The sequence below is a fragment of the Elaeis guineensis genome, chromosome 5, assembly GCF_000442705.2.
Source record: "Elaeis guineensis isolate ETL-2024a chromosome 5, EG11, whole genome shotgun sequence".
Classification (NCBI taxonomy): Eukaryota; Viridiplantae; Streptophyta; class Magnoliopsida; order Arecales; family Arecaceae; genus Elaeis; species Elaeis guineensis.
The window spans coordinates 18181270-18200095 of record NC_025997.2 but is presented as its reverse complement, the minus strand read 5'-3'; the positions used below and the strand labels follow the sequence as shown (position 1 = coordinate 18200095).

The 18826-nt window shown below is 43.3% G+C and overlaps 2 protein-coding genes across 2 annotated transcripts; both read right to left on the bottom strand.

Moving 5' to 3' along the window:
- Nucleotides 1-1498: 1498 nt before the first annotated feature.
- LOC105045074 (uncharacterized) lies at nucleotides 1499-8840 on the bottom strand. The gene is made up of 6 exons (XM_010923238.4): nucleotides 8586-8840; nucleotides 7873-8042; nucleotides 7722-7780; nucleotides 5829-7598; nucleotides 2677-2818; nucleotides 1499-2593 (listed from the first exon to the last, which is right to left on the bottom strand). The coding sequence occupies exons 2-6, from the start codon at nucleotides 7976-7978 to the stop codon at nucleotides 1926-1928; spliced, it is 2745 nt and encodes a 914-aa protein (XP_010921540.2). The 5' UTR covers nucleotides 7979-8042; nucleotides 8586-8840; the 3' UTR covers nucleotides 1499-1925.
- An 8586-nt stretch (nucleotides 8841-17426) lies between these two features.
- Nucleotides 17427-18268, bottom strand: LOC105045073 (uncharacterized). The gene has a single exon (XM_010923237.3). It carries the CDS (start codon nucleotides 18156-18158, stop codon nucleotides 17616-17618), a length of 543 nt encoding a protein of 180 aa, XP_010921539.2. The 5' UTR covers nucleotides 18159-18268; the 3' UTR covers nucleotides 17427-17615.
- Between the last annotated feature and the right edge of the window lie 558 nt (nucleotides 18269-18826).

The window sequence follows — 18826 nt, the reverse complement described above, 5'->3', positions numbered from 1 at the left end:
TTCTCTAACATTGCTAGTAGAGTCAGCAACGGGGCAAGCACTATTTTCTGGAAAGATGTCTTGATTGGAGATTACCCTCTCAAGTTGCTCTTCCTTAAGCTCTCAAGATTGCAGTCAATCCTAATAGTCTGATCAAGGAATATCAAAACTCTGTCCCTTATCTTCCCTGCATCCATGTGTTTAATATCTAAGAACGAAGAGGAAGCAGCTGAATTGAGGAGTATTCTGTTGCATATACATCAGAGGACAGCAACCTTTTAATTTTTTGGAAATGGAAACAGTCTGGAGCTTTCAGCACAGAGCTTCCATGACTTCCACAATAGGCTATTTTCTCCCTTCTTCTTCCCTGTCCAGCATGGTTCGATCCCTGATATTATCACTCAACACAAACAGATGTTTCCAAAGTGTTCATACAGTGAATATATTGTGGCTTAGTGCAATGTTATTCTTTAAGGCTGTCTGTCTTGGATGGTTGGGTCCAAATCCAATGAGATTCTAGATTAAACTAGTATAATCACCAAAAGCATTGGATTATAGACTGGGTTAAGATATATTTATAAATATCTAGGACCACCTTCTGAGTGGGCCAACCTGAATCCTATAAATAGAAAAAAATGATCTGCCAATATTTCTTTTTCTTGCTATGGGATTCGGGCCCTCCCACTCAATAGGCAGTTTTAGGCATTTGTAAATATAAGTCTCCCCCAACTATCCAAATAGACCTTAATTATCTCTACTGCACATTGCACAGAATAATTTCAAGCAACAACAAGATAGAAGTGAGATGAAACGTTTCACATTGGCCTTCACCATCCCAAAACTACGATGGTAAAAATGTGGTTTCACTGTGTTCTAACAGAATCCACAATGACATTTGCATGACAATTTTTCATACTTCTAGGAAATTAATTGGTGTTACATGAGTAGCGCAGTGCTTCATACATTAATGATGACTGACTTAAAATATTCTACTGATAAGAATAACTTTTCATGCATACAAGATTTGCACTTGTGTAATCCGTGCTGCTCTCTGTCAAAAAACAAGATGAACATTTTGCTAGATGGGGAAAAAGAAAAGAGCAGGCCTTTAATGCAAACAACTACCCACCAAAGCAGCAATCATGAGATGTCTTTCATAATACAAAGCCCAAAAAAACAAAGGCTTACAGGGCATTATATTAGTTAACTGATAGGTGGCAGAATTTGTACTTAGAAATGGGGTTTTCATGTTGTTAAGGACGACTATTGCCCATCTAGATGAATGGTTTGTTTGCTAATGGTTCCAGGAATGGTAAGGTTTCCTACTGCAAGGGACAGGCTATTGCCTGAGCTTAGCACTCAAAAGACAAAGTTGAGACATAACAGAACAGAGATTTCCAAAACAAAAAATTGCACAGAGCAGCAAACTGAGTTTTTGTCCAAATTAAAAATGTATATCTGATCATTATGACGGACAAAATTGAGACTTAGCAGAGCAGAGATTTTTGAAGCAAAAAATTGCACAGATCAGCAAACTGAGTTTTTGTCCAAACTAATAATGTATGTCTGATCATTATGACGGACAAAGTTGAGACATAGGAGAACAGATATTTCCAAAGCAAAAAATTGCACAGATCCGCAAACCAAGTTTTTGTCCCAACTAAGAATGTACATCTGATCATTATGACGAGCCACAAATGTTGCATTTAACACTAACTTTACAAAGGGCTCTGATCATTATGACGAGCCACAAATGTAGCATTTAACACTAACTTTACAAAGGGCATAACTCAAGGAAGAAAAAGATAAAGATATGGAGCACCCATTGAAAGAGAAGGGGAAAAATGGAGACATCAACTTACATTAGAAAACAAAGTAGACAGATGAAGACAAAAGCAAACAAACTACCCTTTGATGCATAAATCAGCAACCACTTAGCAAACATACTACCCTTTGATGCATAAATCAGCAACCACTTCATCAACCAAGGAGTTTAGTATCTCTCCCTCAAGCTCTACTGCTGCTTCGAATACTTCAATCTCAAAATCCACCCATCTACCCAAGTGAGTACTCATGTCTTTGTCCACAAGCTCGTCCACCATAGAGTCTCCCATGCTCTTCCACCTCAAAATCTCCTCATAAAGCTCTTCTGCCAGATCCTTTCCAATGACTGCCAAACCTCGGGTCCATGCATGATATCCTGCCCGAAAGTAATGGCTACATTTCAATTCCAAGCATTCATTCAAGCAATCAAACAAGACCTTCCTCCTCGCCCTACCATCTTTGTCATCCACTTTGAATATGGCCCTACTTCTCTTATTTTCCAACTTATTGAAGAGAAGGGTATCCAAGATCTCACCAGCATCATTTAAATAACATGAACTTAAATCCTTTGACAATCCTCTGCTGCATAATATCTCCCTCACGTAATCAATATCCTCGCCATTCACTTTCATATGACTTGCCCTGCCAATTTCTAATGCAGCCGAATTCGAAAATGCAGAGGAGGCTGAATCCGATAACTCCATATCAGCTTCCATCAATGAAATTTTGTTAGAGCAACTCAAGGGAGCAATATTTTGAGCTTGGGCATAAGATAAACACACCTTGCTTCCTGGGAGTTAGAAAGGTTTTATTCATGAAAACAGCCATTTTCATAGTTTACAGTATTAGATAAATTGCTAGGTAGTATTTTACCCTCAGTGCTGCCAGAGCTCTCAGGTGAGTTGCGACTTTGATTTGAAAAAGAGGCATCAAATATGGAAAGGGGACTTGGATGCTGGTGGTCTGATTCCTTCCGGGAATTGCTGCTGGTGAAGCAATCCAACTCCTCTACTATCTGAAACAATATTTGCAGGTGGTGACATCAGGAGCTTTCTTCACTAGTATAGAAACTTCCAAGATATGAGTTATGGAGTTATAACTTTGGAAACAGGAAGTCTCAACAATTAGTTGAATGTTAACCTAGAATGAATAAACAAAACAGTGAAAAAAAGGTTCATAGAAAATTCAAATCTTAGGTTTGTCTTAATTAAAAACTCAATCCTAACACCTGCACACCAGAATGACCACTTAGGCAAACAATCCTGTCATGGAACGTGGAAAGCAAACTCTTGTACACTGTCAAATCATATACATTAAATATATGACCTGCATAAAAATCAATGCCAAGACCAGAGAGAAGGATTGGGTTTGAGAGTGGCATGGTTTAGGTGTCTTCATGGGATTCCATAAGCAGTCAACAAATTGCAATTGAGTGGTGCTTGTAAGTAGCTAATTAGAGGATCTGTATTATTGACATCCAACAGCCCAAATCAAGTATGCATCTATGTCAAAAATTATATGAGTCCATTCAATAGCCCTAGAAAATTTCAAAATGCAGTTAATGGCTAGAAATATAATGAGTATGAACTGTTGTTGTGTAAACCAGACCAAGGAAAATTCTTGTCAGAAAATGCATATTTTAGCTCCAAATCAGCAAAAGTGACGTCACAAGAGGCCTCACTTAATTCGGTGAGAGAAAGATACCCAATAATGACTACTAGGAGAAATTACTCAATAAATGTGTCCTCTACTATTCCTCTTAAACATCCCAAAAATGCAAAAGTAAAACCACGCGCCATGATTATCACATCTAATACACATCTAATAGAACTGGTGTTCAAGCATGCCTTAAAATGTCATTTACTTCATCAATAGAAGTACCCACGGAAGCAGAGAACATATTAACACATCAATTGGAGATGTCATTAAAGCTCTCAACTGTGTTGTGCTCCAAGTAATTAAATTCGGACATAGCAAGAGGATAGGTCTTTCAGTAATTCATGCATGAAATTTTATGGTAAGATCAAGGAGGAATCTCACTTGTATGGTCATAATAGCTATATTGGACATAATCTATGTGTTTAGTGTGCTCTATCATAAACCATTGAAATGAATCATTAGTCTTGAGAATCCAGCTGGCCGAAACCTACACCATGAGGGATGTTGACCGTCAACTGTATAGTATGCATTAGACCTTCAACATAAGGATATTACTATCAATCAAAGGCTTATTATAGTAATATGCCAAACCATGAAATCGTTTGTTACTCCAATCTGGGGAATGTCAGAGTAAAAGTAGTACCTAACAAGGGATTCCTTGGGTAATATCTTCATGAAAAAAGAGCTTTGATCAAACATGAAATCACATATCTAGGAGTAAGCTGTTAAAGCATTATCTCATGAACTTAAAAAACACATATCCACATGCACACACAAACACACTCACACATCAAACACATACAATCATTGCCCATCTATCACAATGCTTTTGAATGTTTCAAGTCCATGTAAAATGTTTCTTCTGATATTGCACAAAAGGTTTATCACAATTAGATTTATAAGACAATGCTGTATTAATAACACCAAGGAAATTATACGATTATGGTATGGTGAAGAAGTGCAGTTGTAATACATGTTCTTTCTTATAAATTGATGCCTCAAACTGCCGAATGCATCAATGGGCTGCTGAATTCATTAAGAGTGGTGGTTTAAATTATTGGCCATCTATCACTATTCTTTTGAATGTTTCAAGTCCATGTAAAAAGTTTCTTCTACCATTGCATAATAGGTTCATCACAATTAGATTTATGAGACAATGCTGTATTAATAAAACCAACAACATTATAAGATTATCCCATGGTGAAGAAATGTAGTTGTAATACATATTCTTTCTTATAAATTGATTCCTTATTTGGGTTGGTATTGAGTCTACTAATGCTTTCTTGGTGGTGATAACTCCAAAGCTTTCTTCTAAAACAAGATGAAACACCATATGATCTCAAGAACAAAAGCCAGCTCTGGTTATCATTCACATACCATGATCTTCATCTTTCAATATCTATGGCTAAGTCCATGTGCACTTTAGGTCACATTGTGCATTAAGGTTCTCTGCCTCAATATTTGTGAAGTCAGATGTCCATGTCAATGCGTCAGTTTACCAGAATTGGGAAGGGGTGCAGAAGCAGATGTCAGTGCAGGTGCAGGAAAATGGATAAGTGTTTAGGGAGTAACCACAGATTCTAGGTTCCAGAAAGTTCTCAGAGTGGGTACATCACCTAAGATAGAAATTTCCAGCTACTACGATACAACTACTTGATAGATGATGCTGATATTAACTCACAAGTCCAACTACAAAACTGAATATGTAATGCATATAAAAGAACTATTTCTGAGTGTTCAATCTTTTTGTCTTTAACTATTAGTGAATTAGGGATATCAACTCTTTGATCAGTTAACCTAGCTGCCATGGATATCACTCTTTGATCAGTTAACCTAGCTGCCATGGTGTGGCTAATGCTGAGAAAATTTAATGAAAAATGATGATGCAAATTAAAAGAGAAACATAGATGATTCTTCAGATCTTCCAAAGAAAAACCACAAGGCAAAACCTTCCTCAAATTACACAACATAATGAAAGAGCAGAGACTTCAAAGAACATGAGTAACCGCAGAGATACCTTGTAAATCTACATTAAATGAATATCTCATCATTGACATAGAATAACAAATTACAACTCACAAATCAAGAAACAGACACAAACAAAAGTATCTTAATTTCTCACAGTAATTTCCAGTACTAAGAACTCCCGCAGAATTTTTTAAATAGTGGATAGAAGTAGATAAAAGTACTTATCAAAGGAATTTTATGAAATCCATTTTCCTCACAGATGAATCAATCAACTGAGGTGCACAAGTACATTTTGAAATTAAATGTACAACATTATATGATAACAAAAGAAATTATGTTTGAAAATTTATTAAAAAAAGAAAAAACAGATTAGCACAGGTATTTAAAGCAGAACATACCCGCAGCTTATGGCTCATCTCAAACATCTGACTATTAGTTGAAGAACAGTTAGAATCAGATATGCCACCAGCTTTATCATTGCAATGCCTAAGTAAGAACTCCTGATGTTGTGTTGCCTCAGTTTCATAAGCAGATTTTGATTCTTGCAGAACAGGAGTAGAAGCTGCAAAACTCCCTCCTCTGAGAAAGTTACTGGATGGCTCCAGCCCAGATGTCAATTCTTTCAGTTTCTGCTCTAAAAGAAGACTCAAAGCATCACCAGTTATAACATTCAATCCTAGTGATGATAACCGTTTATTCTTGGCATCTGAAGCATTCTTTTCACTGCAAGAATCAAAACAATGCCCATTATTTTTATCCTCCTTTTCGACCACCGGAATGGAAGGTTGAGATCCAGGCAATTGTTTTATCAAGGGGGATGTGAATGTAAAGGATACAACATCCATGGCATTTCTATTATCATCCTTCCACCTCGAGCACTCATCAATCACAACATTAGATTGAACAAATTTAACATTTCTGTTCGTAGACAAGTTATCTATGCTACCACTTTTCCCTGATTTGAAACCCCCCTCTATCAATCTTTTCTTTCTAGGGAAGTCCTTGTTACCTGATGAACCTTCCCTTTCAACATCAGCAGTCACTAAAACTTCCTTCCTGTAACCACTTTTTGTATTTCCAGAAAGCCTATTTACATTCTTGTGCTTTCCAGATGATGAATCTCCAGAAAGAATTTTCCTCCCCTGCTGACTAGCATTGGATTGCTTTGAAGCCAACTTCCCTTTGGTGGATGGGCAATTTTGTTTCTGATTATTTTGCCGGAGGACCCCTGAAGCATTGGCTGTTGATGGCTTTTTCTGCTGCTTATTCTTTTGATTATTTGGTTGGCTCTTAAATGGTTGGTTTGATTTACATTCATCATGTTCTTTCTGGGTTAGTGCATTTCTACCAGATGTACTGAAGCCCTCCCTTCGCTGGACATTCACCTTGGCTTGGATAGCTAAAGAAATGGACTTACCCTTACCTGTTGCACTAGCTGAATTAATTTCATAAGGATCTGGAGAGGACCTAAATATGACAATTTCTTCTGAAGCATTTGAAGTCCTATTCAGGGATTGTCCCGTAGAAAACCTGGCATCAGTTGACTGAACAGGGATTCTGGATAATTCCTGCAATCTTGATGTCCTCTGAGAGGCTGCCATGCTCTCTCTTGGATCACGAACTTTCAATGGAATTGAAGATGGTCCTAAGGAAGAAACTTTTCCTCTGGTACTGGCTTGAAGTCCTGGCTCAAGAATCCTGGCTGCTGCCTCCATTATTTGAGCTGCATTATTAGCAGAAGTGAACCCTGGATTTTTCATTGGTGATAACAATTTGTGGTGGGCTATTGAGAGAGACTTCGTTAATCTTGGAGGTAATATCTCTGTTTGAAACTTCTCTATCGGGCTGCTTGGCATTTTTTGAGACCGCAATTCTATTGGCTTCCTAAAATAGCCCTCGGCTCTATAGGGAGCATGTTTGAATTGTTCGTTCATGGAGAATTCAGTATTTCTTTTCAGATTATGGTTGTCTCGAAGAGATTGTGAATCAAAAAAAGGAGTGGAGTAGGGTTCTAAAACACATGACATCGGCAAGGAATCCAAACCCATAAGCCTAGCCACAACTGGGGCCCTAATTTCATTTCCTTCTTCCTCAGACACTGATGAAGCACCACTGTAGTCAATACTTCCTTTCATGCTTGAAACTCCAATAATCTCATCCTCACCATTCTGGCAAGATATAACAAATGAATGATATTAGAAAACACAAACCACTTTTCCGACATCATAAGCAGATGATTCCAATTCCATTGATACAAGACAACAAAACAGATTGAAAGACACACTACGCACCAACTGGAGCCGTGTTGTTGGCAAATTACCATCATTTGTCTTTCCCAGTTTTGAGCCCTCTGAAAGGTAAACACATACTGTCAGGGAAAAGAAATTCCTAATAGTAAGGAAAAAATAGCAGCTTTCAAGCATTGTGTTGATATTGATTTACCTGGTGAATTGGTTCCACTTGAAAACAATTTCTTGCGGGACTTCCTATTCCAATCAAACAGATGAAAGAAACCACTGCTCTTCGACCCTCCCTTTTCTGCACCCATCCTTACTTCGTGATCTTAAGAACACTTCAGTGCCACATTTGTCATAGTCTTAACAAAGGTCCTTCTACATTGACAGAGATAAAGAATTGGAATACTTAGAAGTTCACCAAAAGGCCGTACTTCTCAAGCTACAAAACACATAAACCTCACCAAGCTAACTCGCCCACAAAAACCCTAATACTTCACTAATTCATCGAATCAAAAGGGTAGATAAAATGCAGCAGGAACAATGCAGAGAAATAATCGATTCCACAATTGATAATGAAAACAAGAAAGATATAGTGAAATCAGAAATAACAATAGAAAATAAAAGGATATATCTATTAGAACAAATGAACCACCTTTATATATATTTATCGAAGATACAACACTAAAAGCCTCTTTCTCATTCACGAAACCACCTAAACTCACCAAATTAGTCCATAAACAATAAAAATCAACAGAAAAAGCAAGAAATACAAGCAAAAATAGCGTAATTGCTCCACAATGGTCCACCTCCCCCTCTCATTCTCTAAAACCCTAGCCCCCAAACAAAAACAAAAACTAGGAAAGAAAGCAACTAATTTTATCCACCCCCTAAGCTCTATATATCAACCAGAATACGAACCTCGAAGAAGACCTCCGCAAACCCGGGATCAGACGCTCCGCCAGACCTCAAGGCCCTCACCCATCTTTCCAAAATCGATTCTCAAATTAGGGTTAGGGTTAGGATATCCGAGCGAGAAGCGCAAGGGAGAGGAAAAGAACAGAACAGAAGACGGTAGGATTGATGGAGTTGTAGGTCGAGACCATTAATGGCGAGAGAGATGAAAAGAGGAGCCACCGAGAGATCGAACGTTAAATTTTTACAGGAGCAATAAATTAATCGAGGAAAATAATTAAAAATTGGGGATAAATTGGAAGGTGGGGGGTGGCATAAACGAGAGCTCAACGGCTCTTTTTCTCGGAGGGAGTCCCATTTGAAATTCCAAACGGCCCAGATGTTCTCCATACCACCCAAGGATGCGCATAAAAGTTTTTCTGCGATCAAGAAATCGGCCGTCCGTACTGCCTCATAAAACTATCTCGTCCGCTCGATCTAAACGTGATACATAAAACAAAGCAGTCGCATAAGAACTTCTGTGCGCTGGCTTGGAAGAACGATCGAATGGGTACGGGTCGCGCTTTGAGGAGACATACAAGGACAGTGCGGTTTTGACATGTGGCAAATACGGAGAGGAGCGGGTTTGGAATTACGGTGGGTCCTACTGCGAGAAAGCTTGCGAGGGAGGACACGTGAGTGCGTGGGAGTGAATGCTGAATGCTGTTTGGTAGTGGAGAGGCGGCTGAAAGGCCCTCCCGATTTGAAGGCTTGCGAAAGGCTGGTGGGGCCCGCTGAGGTCTTAAAGCAATTGGAGCTGAGGCAACGGGCCCACTAGGTGGTGTCCGTTGAAAGCCACTGGATACAGAGCGGTGAATGCACCGTCCGTCCTCGATTCGTAATCGATCATTTTAAAATCAACGCTTGAAATGATCCCAGGATTGGAGGAGGAAATCTGATGTATAGCCTTCAAGTCGCAACTCAGATGTTCGAAATATTAGAAATAGCAATTGAATCGTATCGATTCGAATCATATATGAGTTAGATATATATAAATTAAATTAAAAATTATTAATTTAAATTAAATTTATTTATTAAATAAATTAAAAATTTAAATTTAAATCTAAACTATTTATTAAACAAAAAATTCGATCTATTTAATTTATTTATTAAATAAATTAAATTAGATTCAATAAATTTAATAAATTAAATGAGTTAAACAAATTAAATAGATCGAAATAAATAAGTCAAAAATAGATTAAATAGGTTTTAAATAGATTAGACAGATCGGGTTAAATGGATTAAAAACAGATTAAACAGGTCTTAAATAGATTAAATAGGTTAAACAGATCAGATTAAATGAATCAAAAATAAGTTAAATAAGTTTTAAATAGATTAAATATGTTAAATGAGTTATATGGATTATCTGATTCAATTCGATTAGAATATTAAATGGATTAAACAGATCAGATGTTTAAAATTTAAATTTGATCTAAATATTAAACAGATTAAATAGATTATAATCTGTTTGTGATTCAAATCTGTTTAAATTTAAATTTATTAATAATAAATTAAATATAAATTAAATTAATAAATTAAATTATATTTTATCGATTTTAATTTGAATGGGAGCATGTCTTTCAAAAGCGAGAAAATCCAAAAAAAAAAAAAAAATATATTGGATGCACGAGCCGCACTGGTGTTACCGACTACGAGGAAGGTGCTTGGGTGCTTTATGTTTCCATGTATGCCCCGGGCTGCTCGGGTTGGGTGTATGAAGTTGGATTTTGTCCCATTTGAAATTAAGTGCGGAGAACTAGTTCTGGGATCATGGCCATCCATGCATTGCATCGTGACGATGGTTGTGTAATTTAACCATAAATGAGAATATGCCCTCATGAACAGTAAATCGCCGATATAATCATGGTCTTTGTATAATACATGAATGCTCATGATTGAAGTATTGAATCTCTCAAATTCAATGCCAAATTTAAGAGGACCAATCTTACGGTTTATATTGCATTAGAAAAATAAAAAATAATATAAAAAATGGTATAACAAAGTATCGATCAAGCAAATATCTTAAGGAGATATTTGGTTGGAAGAAGTGGAAGTCTAGAATCGGAATCAGAATGGATGACTCCCATTCCAGCCATTTGGTTGGGAGGAATCCCATTCCGATTCTGATTCCAGGATGGAATGGAAATTGCTTAATTTATATAGAACTAAATCCCTACTCTCCTCTATGGATTCAAATTTCTATTCCAATTCCGATTCCGATCACAAACCAAACGTTTCGGAAGATTTGATCATTCCGATTTTAATTCCGATTCCAAGTCATTTCAATTTTCATTCCCATTCTGATTTTGATTGCAAACCAAACACCCTCTAAGTCTCTTAGCGAAGCATCATTCGGGAAATAGTAGTGATCATCAATGAGAGAATAGCTAATGAGAGGTTATTGGTGAGATCAGGTTGCCTTTTAAGAGATAAGTGAAGCAGAGATGGGTACAACAATTTTTCCCTATATCTATTGCTTAACTTGGTTAGATTCTACCAACAATTTATATTTTTGAAAAATTAAATTTTCAGTAGCCAAATACCGGGTATATCTTAGTGACAAACATAACCTAAGAATTAGATTGAATAGTACTTAATCTTAGGGAGTGTTTGGTTCGTAATCGAAATTATAATGAAAATGGAAATCGGAATGGCTTGGAATCGAAATTGGAATGGTCAAATCCTCCGAAAGCATTTGGTTCATGATCGGAATCAAAATTAGAATCGGAATTAGAATGAAAATTTGAATCCATAGAGGAGAGTAGGGATTGAGTTCTATATAGATTGAGCCATTCCCATTTTATCCTGGAATTGAAATCGGAATGGGACTCCTCCCAACCAAATGATTGGAATCGGAGTCATCGATTCTGATTCCGATTCCAGACCCCCACTCCCCCTAACTAAACACCCCTTTAGCTTCTTCCTATTACATTATAACTAAATCTTATTTAAATAATCCATGGGGATGTTTGGTTCGCAACCAGTATCAAAATAGGAATGGGAATCAGAATGATTTAGAATCGGAATGGCCAAATCTTTCGAAGTGTTTGATTCATGATCGAAATCAGAATCGAAATTAGAATGAAAAATTAAATTGATAGAAGAGATTAGAGATTGAGTTCTATATAGATTGAGCTATTCCCATTCCACTCTGGAATTGGAATCGGAATGAGACCCCTCCCAACCAAACGATTGGAATGGAAGTCATCCATTCCGATTTTGATTTCGGACCCTCACTCTTCCCAACCAAACACTTCTCATATCTCTGTGAATGTAGTGATATTGGAGAATCACTGGATCGCTCTGACTACTTATGTAGATCTGGAATAAAATTTGAGAGCAAGATCTACTATACTAATTGCATACCTAAACTTTCTAGAGACATGTTGTGGCCAATCGCCTCGTCGTCCGATCGTCGGGGGACGTGCACCTGCAAAAACGAGAAGTCCACTGACCGGAGGCGGCTCCGGCGGGGACCCTCCGACGGTCAAGTCAGAGAGGTGACTGGGCAACAGTGAAATGTAGACAGAGAGCTTTTATCGAGAGAGAGAGAGGGAGAGAGGGAGCGAGCCTGCGTTTTTGGGAGAGACGGAGCGGATCGGATCCCTTGCACTGTTGCCTTCTCCGATTTATATAGTGGAGCACGGTATGGCGCCGTCATTAATGGCGCAGACAAGTGAGGAACTGTCAACTCACTGTAAATTATCAGAGTCACCGTGAAAGTGTCATGTCGCCGTGGGGCTGTCAAATCACTAGGGTTGACAATGCCCTTGGCGGGACAATGCCCCTAGGTGGCCGTGCCGCATGTTGCTGTCAGAACTGACAAGGTCTGGCGGCTGTACGGCGATCAGAGAAGTCGATCGACCCTAGGTCGGTGGCCAGCTGAGTGGCGTCGGGCTCCTCCGTTGGTCGGCGAGTTTTATGTGAGTCGGCCATCAGACTTCCTGGTCGGTCGGTCGGTCGGTCGGTCAGTCGGAGTCGTCCGTCGGAGTCGGTCGGTCGGTCGGTCGTCGGAGTCGATCGGTCGGTCAGTCGGTCGGTCGGTCGTCGCGGTCGTCCGTCGGAGTCGTCGGTCGGTCGGCCAGTCGGAGTCGGCCGTCGGAGTCGGTCGGTCGGCCAATCGGTCGGTCGGTCGGCCAGTCGGAGTCGGCCAGTCGGTCGGTCGGCCGTCGCGGTCGTCCGTTGGAGTCGTCGGTCGGTCGGCCAGTAGGTCGGTCGGCCGTCGGGGTCATCCGTCGGAGTCGTCGGTCGGGGTCGTCGGTCGGTATATCCCAACAGTTGGTAGGGGACAGATTGGCGCGCCAGGTAGGAGACAGCATGACAAAGACAAGAGCTCAACGATCGAGAATCACTGGGTCGGCAAGGCGCTCTTCCCGTCGGTCGGTATATCACAACAGATTGGCGCGCCAGGTAGGGGACAGCATGACAAAGACAAGAGATCAACGATCGAGAATCATTGGGTCGGCAAGGCGCTCTTCCCGTAGGAAAGAGGCCTCCCCGCCACCACCGGCGGCGGAGCCCAGTTCTCCGCGCCCCGCAGTGACCACGGAGGCCCAGATCGCGGCCATCGTACGGCAAATGACCGTACTGACCGACGCAGTCAAGAGCCTCCAGCAGCAACCGACGGTCCGACCGATGCCCTCCAGGAGCAGCCGCCGACGACCGCGCCGATCCCTGTCGCCTCCATGCGAGCGCCCCCAACAGCGCTCCCACGGAGAAGAGGAGGGACGACCATGGCACGACGACCGACGGTCCCAGCGGCCCTCTCCTTCCCTGCTGGAACGGGCAAGGAAAGAGAACCGGCCGCGCACACCGTCGGCCTCCCTCTCAGAATCTTCCGGAGACTCCACTCCTGGGGTCTCCCAGCATCGACGAGCGGATGACTACGAGCGCCGGTTCGAGGAAATCGACCGTCGGCTTGTGCAGTTGCAGGTAGACGGCCAGAAGTCTTCAAACGATGTCGACTTCCAGACCGCCCAACCTCTCTCCCGACTCATCCTCGACGAACCGATTCCCAGTCGGTTCAAAATGCCGCATGTGGAGCCATACGACGGCTCCACCGACCCAGTCGACCACCTTGAGAGCTACAAAGCTCTCATGACGATTCAAGGGGCAACCGACGCTCTCCTTTGCATCGGCTTCCCCGCCACGCTCCGCAAAGCTGCCAGGGCCTGGTACTCCGGTCTTCGATCGAAAAGTATCCACTCCTTCGGACAGCTCGAGCATTCCTTCGTGGTCCATTTCAGCACCAGTCGGAAGCCGCCACGAACCTCGGACAGTCTTTTCTCCCTCAAGCAGAGAGAAAATGAGACTCTACGACACTTCGTGACGCGATTCAACGCGGCCATGCTTGAGGTCCGGGACCTCAATGGAGACATGGCCATCTCGGCCATGAAACGGGGGCTAAGGACATCCCGGTTCACCTACTCCCTGGACAAAACCCTCCCCCGAACATACGCCGAACTGCTGGAGCGCGCGTACAAGTACATGCGCGCGGACGAAGGAGCTTCCGACCGGTGCCTGACTTAAGGCACGGGCCGAAAAGAAAAATGGAAGAAAGGTCGGGCCCATGCTGAACCCAGCAGGCCCTCCACCGATAGATGGGTCTTGCCCCGACAATGGAGTCCGAGACCGACGCATCGCAGGTATGACTCCTACACCCCTCTCCCTGCTCCTCGTGCGCAGATCCTGATAGAGATCGAAGGAGCGGAGAATCTACGACGGCCTCGGCCTCTGAAGGCAAAAGGCCCCGACCAACACGGCCGATCATCGATCGCCGAATCAACGGCTCGATCACCGATCGCCGAACCGACGGCCTCGGCCTCTAAAGGCAAAAGGCCCCGACCAACACGGTCGATCGTCGATCGCCGAATCAACGGCTCGATCACCGATTGCCGAACCGACGGCCTCAGCCTCTGAAGGCAAAAGGCCCCGACCAACACGGCCGATCGTCGATCGCCGAATCAACGGCTCGATCATCGATCGCCGAACTGACGGCCTCGGCCTCTGAAGGCAAAAGGCCCCGACCAACGCGGTCGATCGTCGATCGCCGAATCAACGGCTCGATCACCGATCGCCGAACCGATGGCCTCGGCCTCTGAAGGCAAAAGGCCCCGACCAACACGGCCGATCGTCGATCGTCGAATCAACAGCTCGATCACCGATCACCGAAATCGACGGCCCCCACCTCTGAAGGCAAAGGGCTTCGACTAATGCGGCTGGCTAACTTGCCGACTTAGCTTCGACTAAGAAAGGCAAAACGCCAAGACGACCGCAGTCGTATTCGCGACATACCGATCTGGTCACGACCGATTGAAGGATATTCGGCTTGCCACCGTTTATCATACATCCCGACGCATACGTCCGACCAAGGGCCGGAAGATGGATATTCGACTTGCCATCGTTATCCTATCCGAATACGTCGGATGCTACTCGACTATCAGATTCTGCGGAATGATCGTGTCGACGAGCAACGTTCGGAGGTTGACCGACCTCCGACCCGACGTGCATGCTCGACCTACAGTCGGGACGACCGATATTGGATCGTTCGTTGATGTGATTGCCAGAGTCGGGGCAAGAAAAGACGAAAAACCACTCCTTTCATCCGAAGCCGTCGCCCACGTCTTCACGCGAGCCAACACGACATCGGGCTCAGGAGTGGGGGGGCAACTGTTGGGATATACCGACCGACGACCCCGACCGACGACTCCGACGGATGACCCCGACGGCCGACCGACCTACTGGCCGACCAACCGGCCGGCCGACCGACCGACCGACCGACGACTCCAACGGACGACCGCGACGGCCGACCGACCGACTGGCCGACTCCGACTGGCCGACCGACTGGCCGACCGACCGACCGATTGGCCGACCGACCGACTCCGACGGCCGACTCCGACTGGCCGACCGACCGACGACTCCGACGGACGACCGCGACGACCGACCGACCGACTGGCCGACCGACCGACTCCGACGACCGACCGACCGACCGACTCCGACGGACGACTCCGACTGGCCGACCGACCGACCGACCGACCGACCAGGAAGTCTGATGGCCGACTCACATAAAACTCGCCGACCAACGGAGGAGCCCGACGCCACTCAGCTGGCCACCGACCTAGGGTCGATCGACTCCTCTGATCGCCGTACAGCCGCCAGACCTTGTCAGTTCTGACAGCAACATGCGGCACGGCCACCTAGGGGCATTGTCCCGCCAAGGGCATTGTCAACCCTAGTGATTTGACAGCCCCACGGCGACATGACACTTTCACGGCGACTCTGACAATTTACAGTGAGTTGACAGTTCCTCACTTGTCTGCGCCATTAATGACGGCGCCATACCGTGCTCCACTATATAAATCGGGGAAGGCAACAGTGCAAGGGATCCGATCCACTCCGTCTCTCCCAAAAATGCAGGCTCGCTCCCTCTCTCCCTCTCTCTCTCTCGATAAGAGCTCTCTGTCTACATTTCACTGTTGCCCAGTCACCTCTCTGACTTGACCGTCGGAGGGTCTCCGCCGGAGCCGCCTCCGGTCAGTGGACTTCTCGTTTTTGCAGGTGCACGTCCCCCGGCGATCGGACGACGAGGCGATTGGCCACAACAAGACACATTAACTTTATCATATTAGATGCTTTTTTTCTTTGAAATTGGATAATTTTTTGACACTTAAATATTACATCCATTCCTAAAAGACACATAGTGGCTTAGGAAAATAAAACAACATTTAAACCTCCAAATGGATCAATCAAATTAGAAGTTTTTTTTTTCAGATAAAATTATGACAGTGTATAGCTTGTAATCTAAAAGGAATTTGGCAAAGTGCTTCTTACAAAAGTTGATATAGAAATCACTCAAATAGAATTTTATCCTCACTACAGTGATGAGGGTAGGTCGGGTGCGATGCACCACCTCCAACGGCGCAAATCTGATCGAGATGGGGGGATTTCTCAATCTCCACGGATCTTTTGGGGTAAGTAAGGCCGAGAGGCTGCTACGAGAGGAGGGAGATGATGACGAGTAGGGCTATGAGGCTACGGGGCCAATGGCTGCGGCGGACAGAGCAAGGACTGGCAAAGGAGTGGGGATCGTTGGAGAGAGATTTGGCAGTAAAGGGCACCGATGAGACTGATGAGGATGGACTACTATAGTAGCAGAGGGCAAGGAAACAGAGGAAGAAAGTGAGGATGAGGGAGGGGGAGGAGGGGGATGGTGCCGGTTTTAAGGGAGAGGGGGTGGCGAAAGTTGGGATCGTGTGGAGGTGGCAAAGGAAAGATGGCGGAAGAAAGGACCGAGAGGCGAGGGCGAACTCTCTTTTTTTATTTATTTATTTATTTCTTGCACGTGTGGTGGAATTTAATTGGTGCATAAGACATAATTTTTGTATTGGTGCATAAGGCATAATTTTTGTACTATAAGTCTATAATATATTGTTTTTTAATCTCCCTTTGGCATTATACTCGAAAGACAAATGACAACTGGTGCAACGCGTTTGTCTTTCCCGCTGTCAGCCTGACTTGTAACTCCTGTACACGTCAACCCATCTTGGTCTTTTCTTTCCAAATTTCTATATACATTGCACTCCTCCAAGGCTCCCTCAAGCATATTCTCCCCATTGAAATCAGTACAAACATTTTCCTCGGGCAAAAAAAAAAAAAAAAGCACACACACACACACAAAACAAACATCCACAATTTCATTTCATGCTCGTTTTTTTTTTTTTTTTTTTTTTGATACCAAAAAAAAAACACAATACAAACATCCACAATTTCACATCATACTTCATTCCATTCGAAACAAATGGGACCAGATGACACCTCAAGAAAACTCGAATTATTTATAAACTCATAAATACGTCGAAAGCACTCCTGTGAACAAGCTCTCAATACTAATTACACCACCGCCGCAATAAAAGAATTGAAAGTATGATAAGCAAACAAGGATGTAAGAAAACATATAGCGACTCAATCTTCACATCTATTTCTTTGAACAGAAACCCATCAACTCATGCCTCTACGAAGCATCTCATTATATTGAAGCAACGAGAACTGGCGTTGTAGCTTCATCTCCTCGTAGAACTTGGCTATGAACTCCTCCGCCTTCGAATCAATTCCTTGTTCTTCCTCCACCTCGATCAATTCCCCACAATTAATTCCCTTATCATCATCATCTTCACCACCTTCACACCTGTCCATAGAACACTCTTCTTTCGATTCTTTGTCGAAGAATTCATTCGTTTTCTCGCACTTGAAGAAGATATAGTCGTCGTCGTTATCGAAGTCGGCCGCAGGAGTTATGCAGGGTAACCGGGGGAGCCGCATGGACGGAGTCTTGAAATGGAAGTCAGGGGTTTCATCGAAGGAGAATTCACGTTCGCCGTAGTGGAGCCTATCAGAGTGACCGCCACCGGGCTTAAGGCTCTTAAGGTAGCCAGGGAGGAGGCGGAGGTCGAACACTAAGCCCCGTTTGAAGGCACCACCTTTCTGAACCCATAGGAGGGCCAAGCGCAGCAGGCTCCATGCCCGGCCTTTCTTCTTGCCCATCTCCTTGTCTCTATAAGTGCTAGTAGTAAGAGCAGTAATGAAGATAGCAGTGATGATAGAAGGGTAGGATACTTTTGGGCTTTGGAAGGAGGGGTTTGATGCGGGTGGAAAGGGGTGAGGGGTGGCTTTTATAACGGTGGATTGGTGACGCGGTAGCTTAGAAACAAGGAGGAGGGAGGTGGGGGTGGTTGGGGGCATGAACGCAACTGAGTGGAAAGTGGGGACAGGAGCGGCGGAATCGATGGTTCCGTGGGGTCAGACGCGGTTTGCCATTAACGCGGGGGGTTTTCATTCCAGAAGTGCCTTGCAGATGAGTGAAAGCTAAGAGATCTTTTTGACTTGGCAAATGGTTTAAGCAAGATTAACTTCCAGGTAATTGTATGGTTATTACATCAAGTTGAATGTTTCTAAAAGATAGCCTCCAAGACTAATTAGTAATAAGAGTGTCTATAACAAGGAAATTTGGATTTTTCCTTTTTTTTTTTTTTTTTTTTTTTGACAACATGCTGATAAGCTTGCAAGATTAACGCGCGGGCTAGTAAAGTCTTTGAACGTTCGCAGCTGATATCTCCATTCAAGTCCATTGTCCATGGTAGAGGGGAGAGAGAGAGAGAGAGGATCTTTAAACTTCTAGAACGTGTTTTAACTAAAACTTACATATTTGGATC

Excerpts from the sequence above, each read along its gene's own strand:
- LOC105045073 (XM_010923237.3), bottom strand. The coding sequence starts at position 18,158 with ATGGGCAAGAAGAAAGGCCGGGCATGGAGCCTGCTGCGCTTGGCCCTC.
- LOC105045074 (XM_010923238.4), bottom strand. The coding sequence starts at position 7,978 with ATGGGTGCAGAAAAGGGAGGGTCGAAGAGCAGTGGTTTCTTTCATCTG. Across the intron at positions 7,781-7,872 it reads AAGTGGAACCAATTCACCAG|AGGGCTCAAAACTGGGAAAG; the intron begins GTAAATCAATAT and ends TTTACCTTTCAG. Across the intron at positions 7,599-7,721 it reads CAACAACACGGCTCCAGTTG|AATGGTGAGGATGAGATTAT; the intron begins GTGCGTAGTGTG and ends ATATCTTGCCAG.